The sequence below is a fragment of the Scardinius erythrophthalmus genome (assembly GCF_964197995.2).
Source record: "Scardinius erythrophthalmus genome assembly, chromosome: 6".
NCBI lineage: Eukaryota > Metazoa > Chordata > Actinopteri > Cypriniformes > Leuciscidae > Scardinius > Scardinius erythrophthalmus.
This window is the reverse complement of record NC_138226.1, coordinates 13,146,420-13,168,158: the sequence shown is the minus strand read 5'-3', so window position 1 is coordinate 13,168,158 and position 21,739 is coordinate 13,146,420. Positions and strand designations below refer to the sequence as shown.

Sequence of the window (21,739 nt, the reverse complement as noted above, 5' to 3'; positions counted from 1 at the left end):
ATTTTTTTTTTTACTCTATTACATCATGTCATATGACTTCAGGACTTTACTTAATGATTTAAAAATGAAGTATTTTAGTATTTTTTTCTACTTTATCTATAATGTGACTTACAAGCCAATCAATCATGCTCACATAAGTTTAACTTTCCTTTTATTTAAACAGCCAATGGATTTTTTTTTTTATTTAGTTCATTGAGGACTTGTATCAAAATACTAAAATGAGAACATCTATGTCTCTTGTTAAAAGTCAATTTAGAAAGTTAAGTAAATTGTTTACTTTTACTTTTAAATTCTTAAATACAAATAAATGTAAATCCGGTTTACTTTTAAAGTAGCCCACTTTTTTTCTTATACTTTGAATTTAGTAAAACTTTTGATAAATTATATTTACTTGAGGCCTACAATTTGAGGACTCGGTACAAATTACGCCTCTAGCTAATAATGATTAAAAAAAAATAGGATAGCATTTATGTGTATTAATGCGAATTTATCGTTAGAAAGTGATATGAAAGAGGTGATTAAACTTGGAAATACTGATAACAGCAGCTATTATCATAGTATTTGACTGTTTTGAGCAAAATGTATAAGATACTTTATAGGCATTAGCCTCTTTATTCGTGAATTTCTTTTTAATATTTACATGTATTCCTGCGCACGCTCCGCCTTCAGACGTAGTGGGTGGGGTCCAGTGAAATGAACCAATAAGAAAATTCTAACTCTGGTACTGTAGAGCTTTGCCCAATCAGAATTCCATGTGGGCGTGCCTTCCGTACTACGCTTCTCTAACGTCACGCGCATTACTGCCCAATCAGATTTCCCGTGGCGTAGACACCGCCAAGCTCAGTTTTACAGACCCAGAGAGGGAGCAATTTCTACTGTGTGCACTCCTATTCATTCAGCGCTAGACAGTTGAAGGCGGATGCAACCGACCGTAAGTGAAACCAGGGGGGGCTTTGAGTCCACGTACACAGCTTTGACCGATATTATCTGTATCTATAATTCATCATTGCAAAAATGAGCTGTCATTTATCTGCTTTCGAAAATGAAAAGATAATTTGGCATGCAATAACTGCGTCTGCCAGCCAAACCGGTCTGTAACCTCAGCGTGTATCTTTATGTTATTATACATAATGGAATCCATGACCGTTAGTCTGTTAACTGTCGGTCCGGATTAATTATCACTTATGTGAAAGATCGAAACGGTCTGTCTCAAATAGCTTGTGTTAGCCAACAAGCTAACCCATGTCAAGTGCTTCTGTCAGTACCATGCAATAGGAAATCCGCACTGATCTTCAGTGATGGTTGGCCATTCCACGAATAAGCACTGGTATACAACACTGGACGTGTAGTAAACAATAGTATGCAGATCCTAGGTTGATTATATCAAAGAAGCGGAGATGACCTCGATTTGAGTGGAAGTTAGCTTACTAGCTCGCCTGGTCGCTAGCTTAACCTCCTTATCCTATGTTCGCTCTAAAGCGTTTTTGAAATACTTTTGCGAAATGATACGGTTAGGCTATTGTTAATTGTGCATAACCGTGAGGGGTGTAAGAGAACTATATTATAAGTAGTTAAGGTCATCATAAGGACCTGTCACATCAGCTAGCAAGCTATGAAAGCATCACTGCATGTTGGCTTTGCTTTAGCTTCCATGTAAAATGGCTGCCAGGCATTAAACCACAACCACCCTGCTTGTTAAATTAGTTCTGGTGACTTGGTAAACAATTGTGCCCCATTTTGATAGATTATTTTCCACTTTTGAAGGATTTCCAGTAGTTTAAACTCATGCTGTGGCGAACCAATGAATTCTGTCACCCTCCAGCAGTATAGTGTTATGACTGTGTTGCCACATTTAAAGAGATCTTTTTTATATATACTGTGCTTAAGATAATCTGCAGAAACTCTTTATAAAACATTTAGATAATTTTAATTCCTTATTGAAATCATGCATGATGATTTCACAGTTGCCATGCGTCTTTTATGTGCATGCATCTAACATCCGCATCCATTTTGGGTTTTATGAATGTGCCATGATCGTACAATCAAACATCTCCCAAATGCAAGCTCGTTACAAAAGCATGATCATTCATTGCTCATGAGATTTTATTTTTAGTATTATTTGATTTATCTTTGTTTCCTGTTTGAGGGATGGGGTTCAGACCTCCTCTTCCTCTGTCCTCTTGCTAACTGGCTATGCCAACAAAAACAGCACCTAAGAAGGCAAAGGGCTTTCAGGACTGTAAGTTCAGAGGAAAGTTTACACACTTCATTTCCAGATGGCCATTTAAGTGCGATCCGTTCGCAAAACGGTACGAGCAAATCCACAATATCCGACCTGATCGCATTTAAACAGGTGGGGTACGTTTTGATCACATTTAGAACTGGGTTTCATTCCAAAACGTGTTTGAAAGGCAGCTAGCTAACTGGGCTAACACGCTTTATTATAGTACGTACTGCCGAATGTGCATTATGTTTAGAGCGGAATATATAAACGAATAAAACGGATACTCGTTCTGCTGTGTGTTTACATGCTTTTTATAACTTAGGACTTTGACTGTGAAGATTTTCTATGTTTTAGGGCCCATTGCTTTTGCTAAAAAGTTACTCAAAACGACAGTAACTGTTGCATATGGATGGTTTTAAAAAAGATTGCATGCTGTTTTTGAGTGGACGTCCTGAAGTTTTGATGTTAAGCGATGGAAAGATTCGTCGAGGTCTTTGTCTGGTAATATAAGCTGCATGAGTGCTTTGGAAGCAAATCGGCGGGCCTCGTTTTCATCACTTATGGTTGTGCCTCAAAAGCTAGTGAGCTTCCTACCTAGACCGCATTTTAAACAAGCATTGTTTACTGCAATGCTTTTTTTCCCCTTAGTTGGTCAGAACAAAAGTGGATGTTACTTACTTATTTTAGTCCACTTTACCTATGACAGGGTGTCAGTCCTACACTATCAAGAGTGCTGTTGTGTGGAATATCAGAATAGCAGATGATATTCAGTACTACAGCATGATTGCAAGTATGATGTTGCTTTTTATACACAATTCAATAAACAAATAATTAATATTGATTAACTTGAGCTTTAGACCTAATGGGCAGTTTGATGTTCCAAACATAAATAGTAAGAGGTGAGGACCCCCTGACATGATTGTAAAGCGCTTTGGGTGTACAGTAGTAGTAAAACGCAATATAAATGCCTAATTTCAATCCAAAGCATCAAGCTTTGTATGTTTAGTAATATTTTATTGATAATAATCATCCAATAAAACATCCTGATGACCCCAATGGTGGTTTTCAAACATGCAGTTATTTATTGTGAAAATTTAGCATTTTGGATGAATGCTTGTTCGCAGGGGGTTTAGGCATGAAGACAAACATAAGGCCTACAGTTAAGACCAGCCACTTCTGTTCATAGATCAAGGAACCACCGAAAACTGTGAGATGTACTTGTTTGAAATCCCATTGATCTTTTCATCTTTCTGGTGGATTTTGCGAATGAAAACTTTCCTTATTTTCTCTAACAAAGATTTGTGTTATGTCCCTGGTTACAGTCTTCAATTGTCCTTGGCTCTTTTGCCTAACCAGTTTTCAATTCTGTTGCAGAGTCGTTTTGTTGTGGAAATTTGGCTCAGGTTTTTCAGCTAGACCAAGCATCTATTTCCTCAGCCCCAGGGATCATGGCCAAAGATGTGAGTATTCTCTAGCTCTATTAGATGTAATCGACTGAAAATAGTGTGAGTCAATGAGTTTGAATGGTCATCTTCTCCACAGGCTGGTCTGATTGAGGCCAATGGGGAGCTGAAGGTTTTCATTGATCAGAACTTGAGCCCTGGCAAAGGTAAGAGGAACATTAGAAGTTTCTCAAGATAATAGTGCACTGCATCGGCAGCTGATGATATTCAAGGACGTTTGACCTTACAGTAATGCTTTACAAACACCCAGACACCTGCTTGACCTTATATAGCACTGCATTAAGATGTCTTCTGTGAATACTACCCTTGCAGGTGTGCTGTCTTTAGTAACGGTGCATCCACAGTCATTGACTGTTGGAAAACAGCTTTTGCCAAAAACACTGGGCCCTTCCAACGTAAACATCGCACCACATATGGTAAGATTTAAATGGAGCTTGGTCGCATAAACACTCAAATGGATAGGCTAGATCACATTTACACTGCAGGTCTTGATGCCCAATTCCGATTTGTTGACTATATCCGCTTCTTACATCATCTTTTAAAAGTGACCCTGCAAATGCAGACGAAATGATAATACAAGTGGTTGCTTTCTGCACCCTCTTTTTAAAGCTCAACAAAACATTGGTCTCTTAAGTTGGAGAAAAAAGGATCCTTATTGCACTCTGGGCATTGAAAAGATTCATGATCACGGTTGGTTCATTCGGCACCATTGCTTTTTCAATGATGTACATTCATTGATGGGAATATTAGATCTGTCCACTTACATGGCAGACGCAATCTGATTCATATCACATTTATTTCTACATATGAGTGAGGCCTGAAGCCGATCTGACAATATTGGAATCCATGTTTTTTTTCGTGTAATATCTGATTTGTGCCACATGGGAATTGGGTCACTTGAACCATGTAATGTAAATGCAGCCATTAGCCTTATTCACATCACATGCAATTCCAGTTTGTTTTTCAGGGTTCTCCTGTCTATCCTCAATGTTATTTAGCCAATGCTCTAATTGGATGTTTGTTCAGGCATTGTAGACCATGTCTAGTTTATCAGTTACTGTAGTAATGCCAAGTGCAGGGCTCATAAATAGTTGATTTAATATATTTCTTGTAATGCATATCTGTTTGCCCTTTCAATATTTTTCACAGGTCCCACCCCCAAAAATAGCACTATACACTATTGTTCAAAAGTTTGGTATCAGTAAGATTTTTTTTAATGTTTCTGAAAGAAGTCTCTTATGCTACTAAAGCTGCATTTATTTGATCAAAAATAAGTTTAAAAACGGTAATGGCTGTTTTCTAATGATATAGATTTTAAATGTAATTTATTCCTGTCATGGCAATGCTGAATTTTCAGCAGCCATTACAGTCTTCGGTGTCATATGATCCTTCAGAAATCATTCTAAAATGCTGATTTGATGCTCAAGAAACATTTTTTTATTATCATTATCAGACAGTGTTGAAAACATCTGTGCTTTTTAAAGGGATAGTTCACCCCAAAATTAAAATTTTGTCATTATTTACTCACCCTCATGTCGTTCCGAACCCGTAAGACTTTCATTAATCTTCAGAACGCTTGACGCTTCAAAAAGTTCATAAAGAGATTGTAAAACTAATCCATAAGAATTGAGTGGTTTAGTCCAAATTTTCTGAAGAGACCCGATAACTTTACATGATGAACAGGTTTAATTTAAGCTTTTATTCACATATATAAACATTCATCAACGCACACATCAGTTATGGTGAACAGAAGCTCAAGCATGTTTGCTTGACGTGTGAGAACCAATGAGGTTCAGTCTCGAGTGTTACACAGTACGTTTGAGCTTCCGCAAGAACTAATGAGGTTTGTTCTTGCGTCAAGCAGGTTCGGTTTATATTCGCTGAGCATAGTTTATCTGTGAATAAAGCCTAAATTATACATGTTCATCATATAAAGCGATCGAAACAGTTTGATTCATATGGATTAGTTTTGCGATCTCTTTTTTTGACTTTTTGAAGTGTCAAAGTGGTAGTATCGTATAGTAGGCTATATTGCGTGGATGTTGGAAGTGAAGATTTATAGCCTTTTCTCACAGCACTTGATATAATTAAACTTATCAATTTGATGGCGGATTCAGAAAGGTTCAAACGACAATCACTAGTGACAACTGGAGATTCACCCGTTGTAAAATGCAAAAGACTTCGTTCGGACTTCGGAGTGGCTACAGAAAAAGAGACTGCAACCGGGCCCATGCGAAAACAAGGATAAATATCGGAAGGGCATTAAATGCAGTCACACAGTGCTGATGTTGTTAACATTAACAATTGAGGACAAAGTATAATTTGCACGGTTTGAAGTGATATGATAAGCGATCGTTAGATGTAATCAGCGCGATTTACTGCAATGCTTTTTTTCCCCTTAGTTGGTCAGAACAAAAGTGGATGTTACTTACTTATTCAGATGACATTTGCCCTTGAAAATTCTTATGTTGATCATACTTCCAAAAAGTAGAATCTGTGATTGCGAATGACAGTATCCACACCTGCGCGGCGACTGACAGCCACACATTCTCCTTAAAACATTGGATTCATCCGCACTGTGCTGTGCCGAAGCACAACCCACATAAAGTTGATAATTCCGCAAATAACTGCAATTGCAGATTTCGAACAGATGGCGACAAAGAGGAAAAACTACGGACTGCAGCTTTAAAATATCTTCAATATTTTATGCGGTTTGGAATAGCATGAGGGGGAGTAAGTAATGACAGAATTTTCATTTTTTTGGTAAACTAACCCTTCAATATGGAAACTGTTGACTGGGTAATTTTCCCCAGGATTCTTTGATATATATGTGTGTATATACTGTATATAGTGTGTGTGTGTGTGTATATATATATATATATATATATATATATATATATATATATATATATATATATATATATATATATATATATATATATATATATATATATATATATCATACTTACATACATGCATACATACATACACATATACATATTGTATGTATATGTTACTTTTTTTATTATGTATACATTTTTTTTTTTTTAATGAATAGCTCATTATAAATGTCTTTAGTGACACTTTTGATAAATCTAACATGTCCTTGCTGAACTTTTGATAAATTTAACGTGTCCTTGCAGAATAAGTGTTAATTTCTTAACAAAGATAGAACAGCCTGACCCCAAACTTTTGATTGGTAGTGTATATTTAAGGTTCTTAAAATGATGTGCTAGTATATTGCAGTATATATTTTTCACTACACAATTTTATTAGCAGAATAGCCCTTTTACAACTATAATGTTGCTTTTTGACAGGTTTAACCATCATTCATGGCAATTGAGCAGAACATTACTGATTTAATATTCCATCCATTTTAATTTAACCATCATAAGTCATTCTTGTAGTTTCAACAAAGCAAGGTGTAAGACATATATACATACATACATACATACATACACAATAAAATACGATCAACAAATGTTAAGAGCGTTGAAACTAAAGAACGCAAGCATTAGCAAAATAGGGCAAGTTGCACTTTCGTCAGCTGGAACAAAACTCTCACTTTGGGCCTGGGCCATCAGGACATTTTTATTTTTGAGCCCTGCAAGTGACTTTCGTTTACAACAACTAAGAGTAGCTTGGCGTCAGAATGGGAAGAGCTAATGGAAAACTGGAAATGTTGCTTTAGCCCTTTTAGTGTTTTACACATAGCAAGAGTCTCAGACGCTGCTTATAATGCAGGATGCTGAACACTTGCCATCTCCTGAATGAAGAAAGAGAATTACTTGAATTCTGATCTGACAGTTCAGGCTGAAATGGATTGCCAAGAATGGTTCTGTTTAGTTTACAGTTTTATTAATCCAGATGGAGCAATTCACAGTAATCATTGAAGGAGTGTGGTATCTCCTCCTCGGGGATAGGAACAGTGGTGGAATATGTTTACTGTCTGAGCCTGAAGCTTAAAACAGGCTTCCTATAACAAAAAAAAAATGGATTTAACTCATTTAGAAAAGGGGAATTGTTGGCTCCTTTAACTGACACTTGCTGTTTAGCCACCTGCATATTCACAGCTGCTATGCTGTTAATTCCTTGCCATATGTCAGTGAGAACAGGAACCGTGTCATTTGTGTAACCAGCATAAAAAAGAAATACATTAGCTTGCATTTGTCCTAGCTGAATAAATGTTTACCTACCTTAACATCAGTGGTAATAACTCTTTTAGTTTAGATTTCATGATTTTAAAGTTCTGTTTAATATCATACTTCAGTATGCAGCATCATTTACTTTTTTTTTTATTTTGTTTGCCGTATGATCTTGTAACCTGATGGTCTCTCTATCACAGCTCATCAGCACACCTCAGAGGCCCAGTGGCTCCAATGTGATCCTAATGAACAGCCCACACACACCCAGCTCTCAGTTTATCACCCAGAGTCAACCATCGGAAGCCTCTCCGTGGTCCTCGGGGTAAGTCAGCATACTACTTTATAATGTAATTACATTTCTCTTTCCAGAATAGATTTTGTGGTACCAGGTGCTTTTCCTCTGTGGGGCCAGTACGAGCCAGGGCTAACAACGTTCTGCGCCAGAACCCTCGGACCTTAAGCACAGAGGCCCAAATCAAGTTGCTTTTCCAGTGTCGTGCCAGTAGCCCTGCAGCGCTACCCTAAAACCCGTCCTTAACACGCCTACATAGAATGACGTCACACAACCCCACCGTTTCACCGGCGGACTAAACTAGCTAGATTGCAAAATGAGCGTGACAGAAGCGAACGTTTGGTCTTTAGTTAAAGACCGAACTCCAGCATCGATATTTGACGAACCGTTTACAATAAAGCAATCTTGAGGTATTTTCCATGAACATGTATTTATTATCGCAATGGTTAGCATAAGTAGCCTTTAGCATCGCATATAAATATATTTCTGTCTCATAAGGTGATCAGAATACCCATCGTATCGCAAGGAAGTTATTTCAAACATACGCTGGTGTCTGAACGTGAGTTTTGAACTGAAATTTGTTTAAAATATCTTATGTTAAAGTTAGCCGGTAGCCTGGTATAAATACATGGGAAATAAGCAGCGGTGTTGAGTCTCTCCTTCACCTTTATGTCCACTCCTCAAGCCCCACTTTGGGCCAAGGTATTCGGCGGGCCAAATCCCCCTGGCCGTTGGCCCCGGGGAAGCCCTGATGAGACTCAATCAAGCCCCGGAAGTGACAGTGAAACGCACCAGCACACTCGCTTTTGGCCCGACAGTGGAAACGCGCCCCTTGATTGCTTGGATTTGTCTTAAAAGGGTTAAAATGGTCTGTGGTGGTTGCCCACAAAAAACGACAATCCACATGTACTAAGTTGATTACATAATTGCAATTATATTATAATAATAATACATTTTATTTGTAAGGTGCTTTTCTTACACTCAAAGCACTATGCAAGAAAAAATGCAACAACAGTTAAAATAAACAAGTTGATTATTAACTTAGAGGTATTACAGTTTTACAGTTTGTTTTCATGGGATTAATCAATAATATTAAAATTATTATTTGGCTATAGTCAAAATATTTTAAATTCGCCTTATTTTTAAAATCATAGTGAGAAAAATATTTGCTTTGGTGGACACCAATTTTGTGTTTTTCCTAGAAGTACCATGGTACCACTACAGAACTTTTTTTTAATATGGAAATTCCTAGTAAGCAGCAGCAAACCTTTTTTTTTTTTTAATCATGATGTTAAATATCATGCAATAATTTGGTTTTTGTCTGGCTTTTCTTCAGGAAGAGGGGTAAGAAGGGGGAGAAGAATGGGAAAGGCCTCAGACATTTCTCCATGAAGGTTTGTGAGAAGGTCCAGCGGAAGGGTGTCACAACCTACAATGAGGTTGCTGATGAGCTTGTGGCTGAGTTCAGCTCTGGTGATAATCATATCTCCCCTAATGATGCGGTAAGCCTCTTCCTGTGGCCAGACATTGATCCACAGCTTTGTTTGTTGAGTGCAGAAGAAGTGCAGCTTTTTAAACCGATGAAAGAGTTGCTTTTTCACACACATCCCATAATGAATAGTGCTTCACTTTCTATGTTTGTTTCTTCTCAGCATGTGTATGACCAGAAGAACATTCGACGGCGTGTGTACGATGCGCTCAATGTGCTGATGGCCATGAACATCATCTCCAAAGAGAAAAAAGAGATCAAATGGATTGGCCTGCCCACAAACTCTGCTCAGGAGTGCCAGAACCTGGAGGTGGGTGCACTGGTCCTTTATTTCACTAACATTTTTGAGATTTCCTATTAGACAATTAGTAGGGCAACTACAGTAGTCAACATTTGAAGTGGATCAAAACCTTTCATCAAAGTTATATGTGAATTTTGAACAATACCCGTCTTAGGACAACTTCTATGAACTTTTTTGATACAGTAGTCAACATTTGAATTGGAGTTTAAACTGATTGTGTGTTTTTTAAGGTGGAGAGGCAAAGACGTTTGGAGAGAATCAAACAAAAACAGTCGCAACTTCAAGAACTTATTTTACAGGTCAGAAGTTGCTCTTTTGTTTTATAAGAATGATTAAATGTTGATGATGAACATTTGAAAATAAACATATTGTTTCAATTGCAGCAAATTGCCTTCAAGAACCTTGTACAGCGGAACCGCCAGAGAGAACAACAGACGAAAAGACCCCCACCTGCCAACTCGGTCATTCACCTGCCATTTATCATCGTCAACACCAGCAAGAAAACAGTCATTGACTGCAGCATCTCCAATGACAAGTATGATCTCAAAAGCCAAACTTGTAGGCTGTTGGTGGCATGTCTGGCAAATCAAAGATCCTCACTTCACACACCTTTTCTCATTACTTCCATTTGTGGTCAGGTTTGAGTACCTCTTCAACTTTGATAGCATGTTCGAGATTCACGATGACATTGAGGTTTTGAAGCGCATGGGCATGGCTTGTGGTCTCGAGGTGGGTAAGTGCTCCGCTGAGGACCTGAAGACTGCCAGGAGCTTGGTGCCCAAAGCACTGGAGCCCTACGTCACAGGTTAGTGCCAGTTGGCCACCACATCGAATCACGTTGATCACATGTAATCAAAAGATAAAATGTTTAATTTAATGGTTACTTTTTTGCATGCAGAAATGGCACAGGGGCCTATCAGTAATGTCTACATGACAGGGGCTTCGTCTGCTAACGGAGGCCGCTTTCATGTTGGGAGGTGAGTTTCTGTTGTGCACCTTTCAGTTGTTCATTAATTAAATGGATGGAAGTTGGAAACAAGAGTGGTTATTCAATCAGGTTACACAATGATAGTTTCCAGTGATTCACTACCATTCGAAACTTTAATGTTAACTTTAATTAATGTTTATTCAGCAGTGATGCAATAAATTGTTCATAAGTAGATGATCTATTTCAAATCAATGCTATTCTTTTGAACTTATTCATCAAATAATCTTGGGGAAAAAACTGATTTATAAGAAATGTTTCCTGAAAACCAAATAAGCATATTAGAATTCTGCAGGAACATGTGGCATTAAAGACTACAGTAATGGCTGCTGAAAATACAGCTTTGCCATTAACATATTTATTAAATATATAAAAAATATAAAGCAGTTATTTTAAACTCTAGTAATATTTCGCAGTATTAATCTTTTCAAAAAGAGACTTTTCAAAAACATTTTAAAAATCGTACTAACCCCAAGCTTTTGAACGGTACCTGTACAATATAGTGACCACTGTGCAATATTTAACCTTAGGCCATAACCTGGGATGCTTTGACAGTTCTTCAAAGCAAGTTGAGTTGAATTAAATTGATGTTTTCTACTTGAGATGATGATGATAAATATAGTTCTAGTATTACTTTTGATTGTCTGGTTAATTGACAGTGAGGGGAAATTAGGGCTGTGTATTGGCAAGAATCTGGCGATACGATACGTATCACGATACATGGGTCACGATTCAATATATTGCAATATATTTCGATACTGTGCAGAAGGCGATATATTGGGATTTTTTTTAAAGTAAAATATATTAAAAATATTTTAAAAAAGACATGATGTGCATAAAAGTCAAAAAAGTTTACTTTAGGTAAACAATTCAGTACACAGAAAATCAAACTGCCAGTTTGGGATTGTGGTTCACAGGTTCTTAGTGAGCAAATTTTTATATGCTCAAGTAGGCCATAATAAAAGAAAATAGGTACATAGCCCCTGTCACAATTCAAAACAACAACGTGAACTGGACGAAAATGAATGAAAGTGGATGAAAGTGAACAAAATGAATGTCATATTGAAATCAAGTTTTATGTGATAAAAGATTTTAAAAGAACTGGACGCGCGAATGAGGCGAACCGCGCCGCACTAAACGCCTCGTGCCGCAGGACCTCTAGACGCGTAAATGCGTCTTTGCATTGACTTAACATTGAAATCACTCGCGCCAGATGCTCTATTCCATTTGGTGTGAACGATGCACGCGATTACATTTAGAAATAGACAAGCTTTGTTTCCAAATGCACCAAGCAAAGATATCCTTTCAGTTGTAAAAACTTTTATAAAACCAGCCAATATAATCACAATAAACACATCCAAAATGAAATATTTAACATATATAACAACTGCACAACGTCTAATTTGTAAACAAAATGATTTACGCACTAAATCCAGCATAAACTCCGGCACAATTTGCATATGTTTAAACTCTCAAGACAGACGTCACATCCCGAACCTCACAGCAATTGGCTGCCGACTGCCTTTTTATGCTTGATATTTGTATAAAGGAACTGCCCAACTTTTTGACGCTCTCGGTCGCTCTCAACGCTTTCTCCGGTCCGCTGTCAATCCTAAAATGTCCAGTGGACACGCACCGTTATAGGCGAGCCTGGCGAGGACACTAGTGGTGCGTCTCAGCATAGCTATCTAGTGGTAGGGATTTAAACAACATAAACGTGAACCACTGTCTTACGGTCTTACCATGAATATTTTTGGACGTAAAAAAATAAATAAATAAAAATCGATATTGCGTTTTTGAAAATCGATACAGTATTGCAAAATAAAATATCGCGATACTCAAGTGTATCGATTTTTTCTTACACCCCTAGGGGAAATGGTGCTAATACCAATCTCTTATATCCTTTTGACCTTCAAATCTTTCAATCTGAAGAAGGTTCACTTTTCAGGAATTTAATTTTCAAGTAGTTCACCCAAACATGCTTTTTTCTTCTTTTTTTTCTTTTCTTTATACAGTAGTGAACTGAGGTGGACACTTTGAAGCTCCAAAAATCTTAGGGTACCATAAAAGTAATCCATAATCGTTAATATGCACTTTATTCTTCAATCTGATTGCCATCTGATAACTTTTTGTGAGGAATAGCTGTGGAATATATATTACTATGGACTCGTGTTTTTTTTTTTTTTTGAGTTTGACTGTCCATCTGTCCCTGTTCACTTTCATTATATGGATAAGAGCATCAACATTCAGCTAAATTTCTCTTTTGTGTAAGTAAGTAAGTCAGACAGACATTGTATTGATACAAGGGAGATTTAAATAAATAATTTTGGTGGACTATCCTTTTTAAAAGTTAGTCTATGCGTCTTGTTTTTCATCATGTTTCCCTTTCATCCGTTTCTCTGACAGTGACGGTGGGGCAGACGGCACGATGGCCTCGAGTTCTAACGACTCCCACTACAGCGGCTCTCGGGTCGAGACCCCCGTCTCTTACATGGGCGAGGACGATGAGGACGATGACGAATTTGACGAAAACGACGACGAGGACTAAGCCCCAGCCCTCATTCAACCTGTCCATCATGCACAAGTTCTTCCAGCTGCCATATCCGAGGATTGATCAACCACATCGTTCTTTTTACTCTTCTGCAACTCACCGTTTCCTTCACTCTCTGTCTGAGAAGTGCATTGAAGAACACGGGCTTTAATGGGATGAGTTGTTTTCATCCTCGTCTTTCTGAGCTCAGGACAAGCACATCATCCTAGGCTGAGTGTTTTGCCTGCTGGGAATGACAGTTTTCAGCTGAAGGACTTTGCTGAAGTTTAGAGGTGTCACTTTATTCCCTGTTGCAGCGCTCCTACTGGATGTTATCCGCTCTGTTCTGCGTGACCCTCTGAAACCTTCCCTCCTGAAGAAAACCCCTCTTGCGTACAGCCTTGCGTGCTGTTGAAAAATGTTGTGTGGATCTCTGTGTGAAGTAGTTCTCTTCTGTTTTTGAATGATCTTTTTGTTTTGTTTTTGAATGTGCTGGCTTGATTCGCATTCTGATGATTCGGAGACTAATGAATCGAAGAACCCACAAAGCCGGCTGCTGTTTTTTTGCCCCATGGAGGGCAGGTCTTTGGATGTGAACTCTTTTTCGTATGCTGACCTGATCATTTCTTGCAGGCTTTTTTTGTAGAATCTCCTCCCGTGTGTGTTCGGCTCCTTGGCGTTCTGAAGAGCGCTACTTTTTTGGAGGACTCTGAGAAGTCAGTCTTTTTGTGTTTTGTTTGTTTTCTTTTGGTTTCCGAACTTCATAGGCCAACCTGTCCTAGAGACACCGGAGAAACTTCAGTACCTTAAAGCAGTTATAGGAATATAAAAATGCTTGTTTCTTAACCACATGATATCAAGATTCGTTTCTCAGTAATACCTTGAAGCGTGTACGATTATTGTTGTGTATTAAAAAGATACGGTCTTTAGGTTTCTCTGGACTTCCCTTTGAAAATTTCCTTAAAAAAAACGGAATCCTTGTACTGACTCCTCAAAGTAACTTTTCTGTAATCTAATATAAGTTTCAAATTTAAATATAAAGAATGTTTTAAGAATTCAAACTCATTGTGTTTATTTGCGACACTAATGTAATACTACTAATTTCAATAAACTTTATTTTATATATGTGCCTAGTGTGACTAGATTTGCATTCAGGAATTTGACATGGCATAACATTTTCTAATTCATTGCTAGTGTTTATACGACCTAATAATATTTGAGAATATATTGTACTTTTTTGTTAAAAAATATTTGTACTTTTAGCATTCACTTGCCACACCACAGCACATAAAAATGGTGACTATATCAGGGAATGTTAAAGCTTGAAAAGTCAGGGAATTTATGCTCGCCTCTGACATGTTTTGTTGTTTTTCTCTCTATTAGTGGAAAAGATCATTGTAGTCATGTGACAAAGTATGAAAGAATGGTCCCTGTGCAATCCAGTGTCAAACGCCCTTCAGGACTCGCCTTCTCATTTATTTTTTTATGCTGTTTGCAAAGGCCCTAAACAAGTCATCTTATTCTCTGAGTGATCTCTTCCATGAGCTTGTCTGTTTCAAAGCTACACTACTGTTCAAAAGTTTCGGGTCTGTAAAATTATTTTGAAAATGTAATATATTTTAAAATGGAATTATTCCTGTGATGGCAAAGCTGAATTTTCAGCATCATTACTCCAGACTTCAGTGTCACATGATCCTTCAGAAATCTTTCCAATATGCGGATTTGCTGCTCAAGAAACACATCTCATTATTATCAATGTTGAAAACAGTGCTGCTTATTTTTGTGCAAACTGATGCTTTTTTTCAGGATTCATTGATGAATAGAAAGCTCGAGAGAACAGCATTTATTTGGAATAGAAATCTTTGAAAAAATGTATAATTTATTTGGAATAGAAAAAAACCCATATATGAATAAGTATCAATTTCTTTAAAACAAATACTGACCACCAACTTTTGAAAGGTAGTATATGGTAGTGCTAAAAGTAGTTTAATAATAACAATGACAGTATATAAATGATTGCTTGCATACACATTTGGGAGCAAAACCAACAGTCTTGTTCAGTCTTGTTTTTTAGAAATATTAGAAATTTTCTATGGAAGCCTGTTTCCAACTTGAACTAATAAATACAACAGATTGCTTATTTTTAAATATCAGTTAAAATAAGAAATAGAAAAATGTGAGAAATGGTTACTTTTTCACAAATTGACAATTACAAGTATGACATCATTACAAAAAAATAAATATATATATTTTTTAAACTGAAGTGAAAAGAAGCTTCCATAGGTTTTACTAAACACATAAAATCATACATGTATCCACTTTTTCATCCCCCTTTTTGAGATGCATTATTGACAGGAATTGTAGCGTTCAACCGTCATTTAACTTCATAGATGGCCAACAGGTGGAGCACCTTCCATTCAATATTGGGGCTGCTGGATTCTCATGTCGTATAATCTCTCATGTCGAATACATTTCTTGCAACACATTATGTTATTGGTTCTCTCTCTTCTCCTCTTATTTGGGCTCACTTCCTTGCAGTGGCCTGGTAGATCCTTACCTCCTCTTGTGGGATCTCTTCCAGCAATGTAACGTTAAAAACATTTTTGAAGTTTTCAATAAAACGCAGGTCAGATTGGAATCTCACCTGTTGGAAATGAGACATCAAGAGCCAACAGGTCTTATAAAAGAGACTACCTTAGACCCTTATAAATTTAACATGTTAGCTCAAATGAATGGCTAAATCAAAAACATTTATACAGAGCCTGACCTTATTTGCCAACAATACGGTGGTTCCTTGCTTGCAAAAGTACTGCATGGTGATCAGTAGATCTTCCAGAAAGTTGTGATGATAAACCACGTCTGTACACAGCACATAGTTGTAATGGTAGACAGAGCTTGGAAAGTTTAGTTTCGCATCCTGACCCCAGGTCAGAGCCGCCACCTGAGGTGTGTACCTGCAGCGGCCCCGTGTGTTGCGCGAAAGGTTAAAGTTCAGATTTGACAAGACATCGGGCAGATCTGTGGCCGTGACCCAGGCACCTTGATGCATAAAAAAAAAATTAAAAAAAATTGTAAAGACTTTAGTACATGGGAATAAATTTTCAAATAAGTCATTTAAAGTCAAATCAATTTGACATTTCAACATCTACATCATTATGAAAAAAAAAGTGTTGGCTAGTTTACATAGGCCTACCCAGAAAACTTGCCACTATGGACACCAGTCCTGTTCCCGCTCCAAGTTCCAGCACTGCTTTATCCAGCAGATCAACCTGTTCCCGGTTCTTCTCCAAATACCGACAGAGAGCCACAGCCTATGTGCACACACACATGCAATCTGAGCAAACGCTATGCCACAAAACTCATAAGGCCTTTTCACACTTGAAACAGTTAACCCAGGGTCATTCTCAACCCTGGGTAAACCTGGGTTATCTTGTGGACATTTTGCATGGTACATGTCAGTGTCATTTATTGGATGAAAGCAGCACACAACCTGTTTACTTAAAATAAGCTATATTGCCTGCATAAAATATAATGGCATTGCAATATAACAATATAATATGTAATGATAACGTTTACAGCCGCTTCATAAATTAATTAAAAACCAAAACACTCCTCAATGTTTTTCATTTAAAAGTATAGAGTTCAAAACTGTTGTCTCTGCACTGTAAAAAAATATTGTTGGTTTAACTTAAAAAAGTAAGTTACCTGGTTGCCTTAAAATGTTGAGTTGATTGAAATAAAAAAATTTAGTTAATGCAATGAAGGAGATTGGTTTAATCAATATAAATTCAAAATATTATGTAATCTGAACTACATTAATTATCTAAATTGATTTGACAAAAGATAAAAAGTTGTGATAAAAAATAATGAAAATATATATTTTTTTACAGTGTGGATCCAAGTTAATGAATTAATATGTAGTTAACTAAGAGAAGATACACCGCCATCTTGTTCCAAGGAAAGTTAATTGAATGCACCTGACGTCGTAAATACGACTTCCCAACTTGTAAATACGAACTTCCCAGGAGGACTTCAACGCACCAATAGAAACGCATAATTCCCAGTCCGTGGAGAAGTCAAGGACGTGAGCCGCTCCGAATCCGATTAGAACGTCACGTATTGTCATCTTGAGACAATCATGGCAACGCAGCGTTTCACACTGAACAAGTTTGTCACCACTATGCTGGGTTAAAAGTTTCTGCAGGGTTTTTTAACCCCAGGATAAAAAGTGGTGTTAACCCCGCTTCTAAATTACAAGTGTTAAACGTTTCTCAAAAAAAAGCGGTGTTTAGAATGGCGATAACCAGGGCAGTATCTTGGTGTAAAAGCAAGCCCCAATAATGTCTGTTCTTACGCCTGGCCAGATGACGGCGCCAAAAGAGTCGAGCGATTCTCGGATGCTGATCTCCTGCCCGGTGAAGGAAAAGGTCTCGTTGCCATGGGAGTAGAAGAAACTGGGCTCCCAGGCATTGCGCCTGTTCAGTGCCTCCTTCTTCATGTCTTTGCCCTCCAGATCCTCTGAAAAGAGCACCAGTAAAATCGTACTGTCAGTGCAATCGTATTCATTTGTACGTTTTTGTACAATTTGCTTATGCCCCACTGACGGTTAGGTTCATGTTTATGTTTTCTTCTTCTAAAAATTGGACAGAATCACATATCAGACGAATTCTTACGAAATTACCAAATTGTAAAATAGTTGCTTTTTCTCATGAGATGGGGTTACAAGTCTTTGAGGTGAAGTATAGTCATGTTTTAAGTGTTTCGTCATGAGTGCAAGACAAGTCTCAGATCTACAAATCCTGTAAGATTGTTGTTATTTTTATCAAAAAAAGTAAAAGAAGTTTTAATAGGCCTGCTATATATACCATAATAGAAATAAAAAATGCAAATATGTTACATATTGCATTTTTATTCACTGATTTTTGGATCCCACTGTCATATTTCTCACATATCTCAATTCTCTACTTATTTACCTTCCTCTGGGATGTTTGGTGCTGGTTTTTCAGGGACTGGTTGCTTCGCGATTCCTTTTTTCTGCACATTTAGACCTGTCCCTCCACCCGTCTCCATTACGGAATCAAGTCCTGTCTTCACGCTCAGCACTGCTATCATGTTGGAAGAATCACATTTTTAATTCTCAATCAAATTCTCAATAAAACTCTCTCATTACCAGCAAAATGCTTTGACTCCAAAAGCCTTTCTCCAGTGCTTCCATATACTTCTCAGATGCATTTTTTTTTTTTTTTTGGAGTAGTAATTAAATTGATTAAAACAAAGCAAAATTCCATTGGAAATAAATGTAACCCTAAACAAGTATCAGTAACAAACAGCAATGAAAATGAAATCACACTTACATACAGTCACGAACACTTGCTGAACACAAAAACAGACCTGATGCTTGACAGTTGACATCCTCAGGGCAAATATAAAGAAGCAGCATGGAAGCACTAGATGTGCAGTTAGTTAGAGAGAGAGAGAGAGAGAGAGAGAGAGAGAGAGAGAGAGAGAGAGAGAGAGAGAGAGAGAGAGAGAGAGAGAGAGAGAGAGAGAGAGAGAGAGAGAGTTGCATGCTGTGTCAAAGCCATTTAATTCCACAGCTCTGAGTACAATCCTCTCCTCAGGGATCACTGATCCCTCTCACTGGTTCCAGAGTTTGCGGAAACACAGAGATGTAGACAGATGGGGGGAAAAGATGGCTGTGGGTATTCGTGTTTGTCCTCATGTTGACTTCATTGGGAGCCAGTTTCTTTTAAATATCTATCTTATGATCCATGAAGGCTTATACCTTTACTCAGCCTGTGCTGGTTCTGGCAGATATACTGCGGCCTGTGGGATCTTGGAAGCTGAAACTGGGGTCCAATAACCTGTAGCTTACAAGCACAAATGGTAAATTAAGGATGATGAACACTTTACTGTCTGAAAGAGTAGGATGACCTAACGGTCAGCTTTAATAGCTGGGATGGAATCAGAATTCAAAAATAACCTGAGACTGGACTGAGAAAACATAATGTCTGAAATACTAAAGTAATAAGCCAAAAGAGGTTTGGGATTTTACCATGGGTAAGGGTAATATGAACATTCAACAATAATATGACAAGTAGGCTATTCACAGTGTTCAATTAAAGAATGCACATCTGAAGTATATCCAACAGGTGCAGCAGGATCAAAACGAAAGATGCGAAAATAAATTAGGAAAATCTGCACACTGTTTAACTTTTCCCTTTATTTGTAAAATAAAACAGCAATTTTTGAATGTGATAATATCAAGTGGTTAACTCAACATGGTTGTATCAGTGTTGAAACATCTGTACCATCTGAAGCAAATACAAAAACTTTATTTGTTTAAATGGCTTTCTCATCATGCAATAAGATTTTTTATTTTTGGTTATGAAACAACATTTCTGTAGAGCTTGCACATATTTGGCTATAAGGGTAGCAAGAGGCCAGGTGACAAGTATTCATTTCTGACTGAAATGGCCGGAGTGGTTTTGCTTTAGTCGCTGCAAATCCTTCACATGTCATCCAATAGCGAAAACACAGCTGCTGGTAAAATGGAAAACTGACTCAGCCACGAAGAACAATGTATTGTGCATGCCAAAGTAAACTTTAACCCCATATCCCAGAGTGCATGTCGGACAAAGTGAGAGAGAGGGCGTTAATCTTTAGATATTCTGATAATAATATCTATATGAACCATTCTGGAAAATCTTTGGCTTTAAAGATTCTAGCAGATCATCGCAGCACCTGATCGTCAGCATCCGCGGTATGGCCATTAAAACCAAACTCGCAAAGGGATTAAATTCTTCCAAAAACAGAAGTTTAATGCATAATCCTTAAGTGGTGAGAACTAAGCATGTACTAAAGGTAATTTTTAAAGGTGGTGTGTGTAATTTTCTTGTTAGAATTGTAAAAAATTTAGTAAGGCATTCCTACTAAATAATTCCACATACGTAATTGCCAAAAGTGATGTCCGGAGGGGATATTTGTTTTTAATGACCCTAAAACTTTGATTAAATCATCAAAATTTGAGGAATGAATATATAGCCTAGATAAAGTACAAGGCAAACTACATGCAAACAAGGTAAACTACAGCTACAGGTTTCATTTTACAATGCAAAAAGTGCATAGAAAAACAAAAAGATCACAGGAAAAGCATTGAGTACAACATGATCAGTTACTATTATTTTATTGCCTGTGTTCATAATTTCTGTATGACAATCTGAATGGCCAAAAAATGTGTCCGGCTCTCCGCACAATTTTGCATGTTTCATTGCTTTCACAAATAAATCAATTAAGTCCAAGCACAACTAGACAATATGCTTACAAATAATATTTGAATAAAGGGTGATGTCCATTTTTCTAGGCCACACATCACGTTTATTCACTACTGTGTGTGTGTGTGTGTATAATGAAACATGTTACTATTTTTTTTTAAATGTATTAATATTCATAAAATTCTACTGCCAAAAGCATAGTTTTTCTTCAGCTTCATGTTGTCATATAACCCAGCTGTCAATAACCACTGATTTAAGTCTTCTCTATCACTATTTTTATTTATTTACTTATTTTAATGTAAAGTCAAGTTTTTTTGCAAGTCTGTTTGGTGATGCTAGTATCACAGAAATTAAACACTTCACCTTTAGAACTTCATGCACTAAAGTTTCCACATTTTTAACATTATTATTGTTCCAGGGTCCACCAATGGCTTCACAACAAATGCGTCTGTCAGACCAAGTGGCTCTCTCTTTATCCCATAGATGATGAATAGAAACATGGGAATCCTGGCATTCCTGGGCAGATGATGGGATGGAAAACAGCCTGCATATGCTCATGGTGATGAGAGCTATTAGCGTACAAGCGCCTTGCTAAAGCCTCTGTGAAGCTTTAGCGAAAAGCTCTGTGAGGATTTAACATTGAGTGTCCTTTCAGTTAACACCTAAATGAGTCAACTATTGGCATGAAAATTACAGCAATAAAATATAATAAAAGACCATTATAAAAGACAATTTTATTTAATACCTTTTTACAAGCAAGTAAACAATGAAATTACTTACAATATAATACAATATTAACAAATGAATCAGTTGTGGCGCATAAAAATGTATGTTTATTATTATTATTATTTGTAAACCATGGCAAATTTAACAAAACAATTTGATTACGACATATGCCTTTTATGCGGCAGATTACTTTTTAAAATTGCAATAATAATAATAAATATTATTATTATTATTATTTACATTTTCTTCATAAAAGTCACTGTAAAGCAGGTTAGGTTAACCTCCTGACTGTCTAAAGTGGACAGGAACA

At 37.2% G+C, this 21,739-nt stretch overlaps 2 protein-coding genes across 4 annotated transcripts; one reads left to right on the top strand and one right to left on the bottom strand.

Annotated features, from left to right (window-relative positions):
- Positions 1-857: 857 nt before the first annotated feature.
- On the top strand, positions 858-14,553 carry tfdp1a (transcription factor Dp-1, a). Of its 3 annotated transcripts, none has more exons than XM_081369312.1 (12): positions 858-931; positions 3,599-3,684; positions 3,767-3,833; positions 4,000-4,103; positions 8,033-8,154; positions 9,461-9,626; positions 9,777-9,923; positions 10,145-10,213; positions 10,298-10,449; positions 10,553-10,719; positions 10,813-10,891; positions 13,306-14,553. In XM_081369312.1, exons 2-12 carry the CDS (start codon positions 3,673-3,675, stop codon positions 13,445-13,447), a joined length of 1,227 nt encoding a protein of 408 aa, XP_081225438.1. In that variant the 5' UTR covers positions 858-931; positions 3,599-3,672; the 3' UTR covers positions 13,448-14,553. The 3 variants fall into 3 exon arrangements, with proteins under 3 accessions (XP_081225438.1, XP_081225439.1, XP_081225440.1); XM_081369313.1 differs by lacking the exon at positions 858-931 and adding an exon at positions 2,194-2,353; XM_081369314.1 differs by lacking the exon at positions 858-931 and adding an exon at positions 2,220-2,309.
- A 1,400-nt stretch (positions 14,554-15,953) lies between these two features.
- On the bottom strand, positions 15,954-18,499 carry mettl21cb (methyltransferase 21C, AARS1 lysine b; the record flags this gene model as incomplete). Its single annotated transcript, XM_081369311.1, has 5 exons — positions 15,954-16,073; positions 16,197-16,468; positions 16,623-16,740; positions 17,784-17,947; positions 18,403-18,499. 5 exons carry the CDS (start codon positions 18,497-18,499, stop codon positions 15,954-15,956), a joined length of 771 nt encoding a protein of 256 aa, XP_081225437.1.
- Between the last annotated feature and the right edge of the window lie 3,240 nt (positions 18,500-21,739).

Coding starts and splice junctions, on each gene's coding strand:
- tfdp1a (XM_081369312.1), top strand. Junction 3,834..3,999: donor GAACTTGAGCCCTGGCAAAG/GTAAGAGGAACA, acceptor CTACCCTTGCAG/GTGTGCTGTCTTTAGTAACG. Junction 10,720..10,812: donor ACTGGAGCCCTACGTCACAG/GTTAGTGCCAGT, acceptor TTTTGCATGCAG/AAATGGCACAGGGGCCTATC.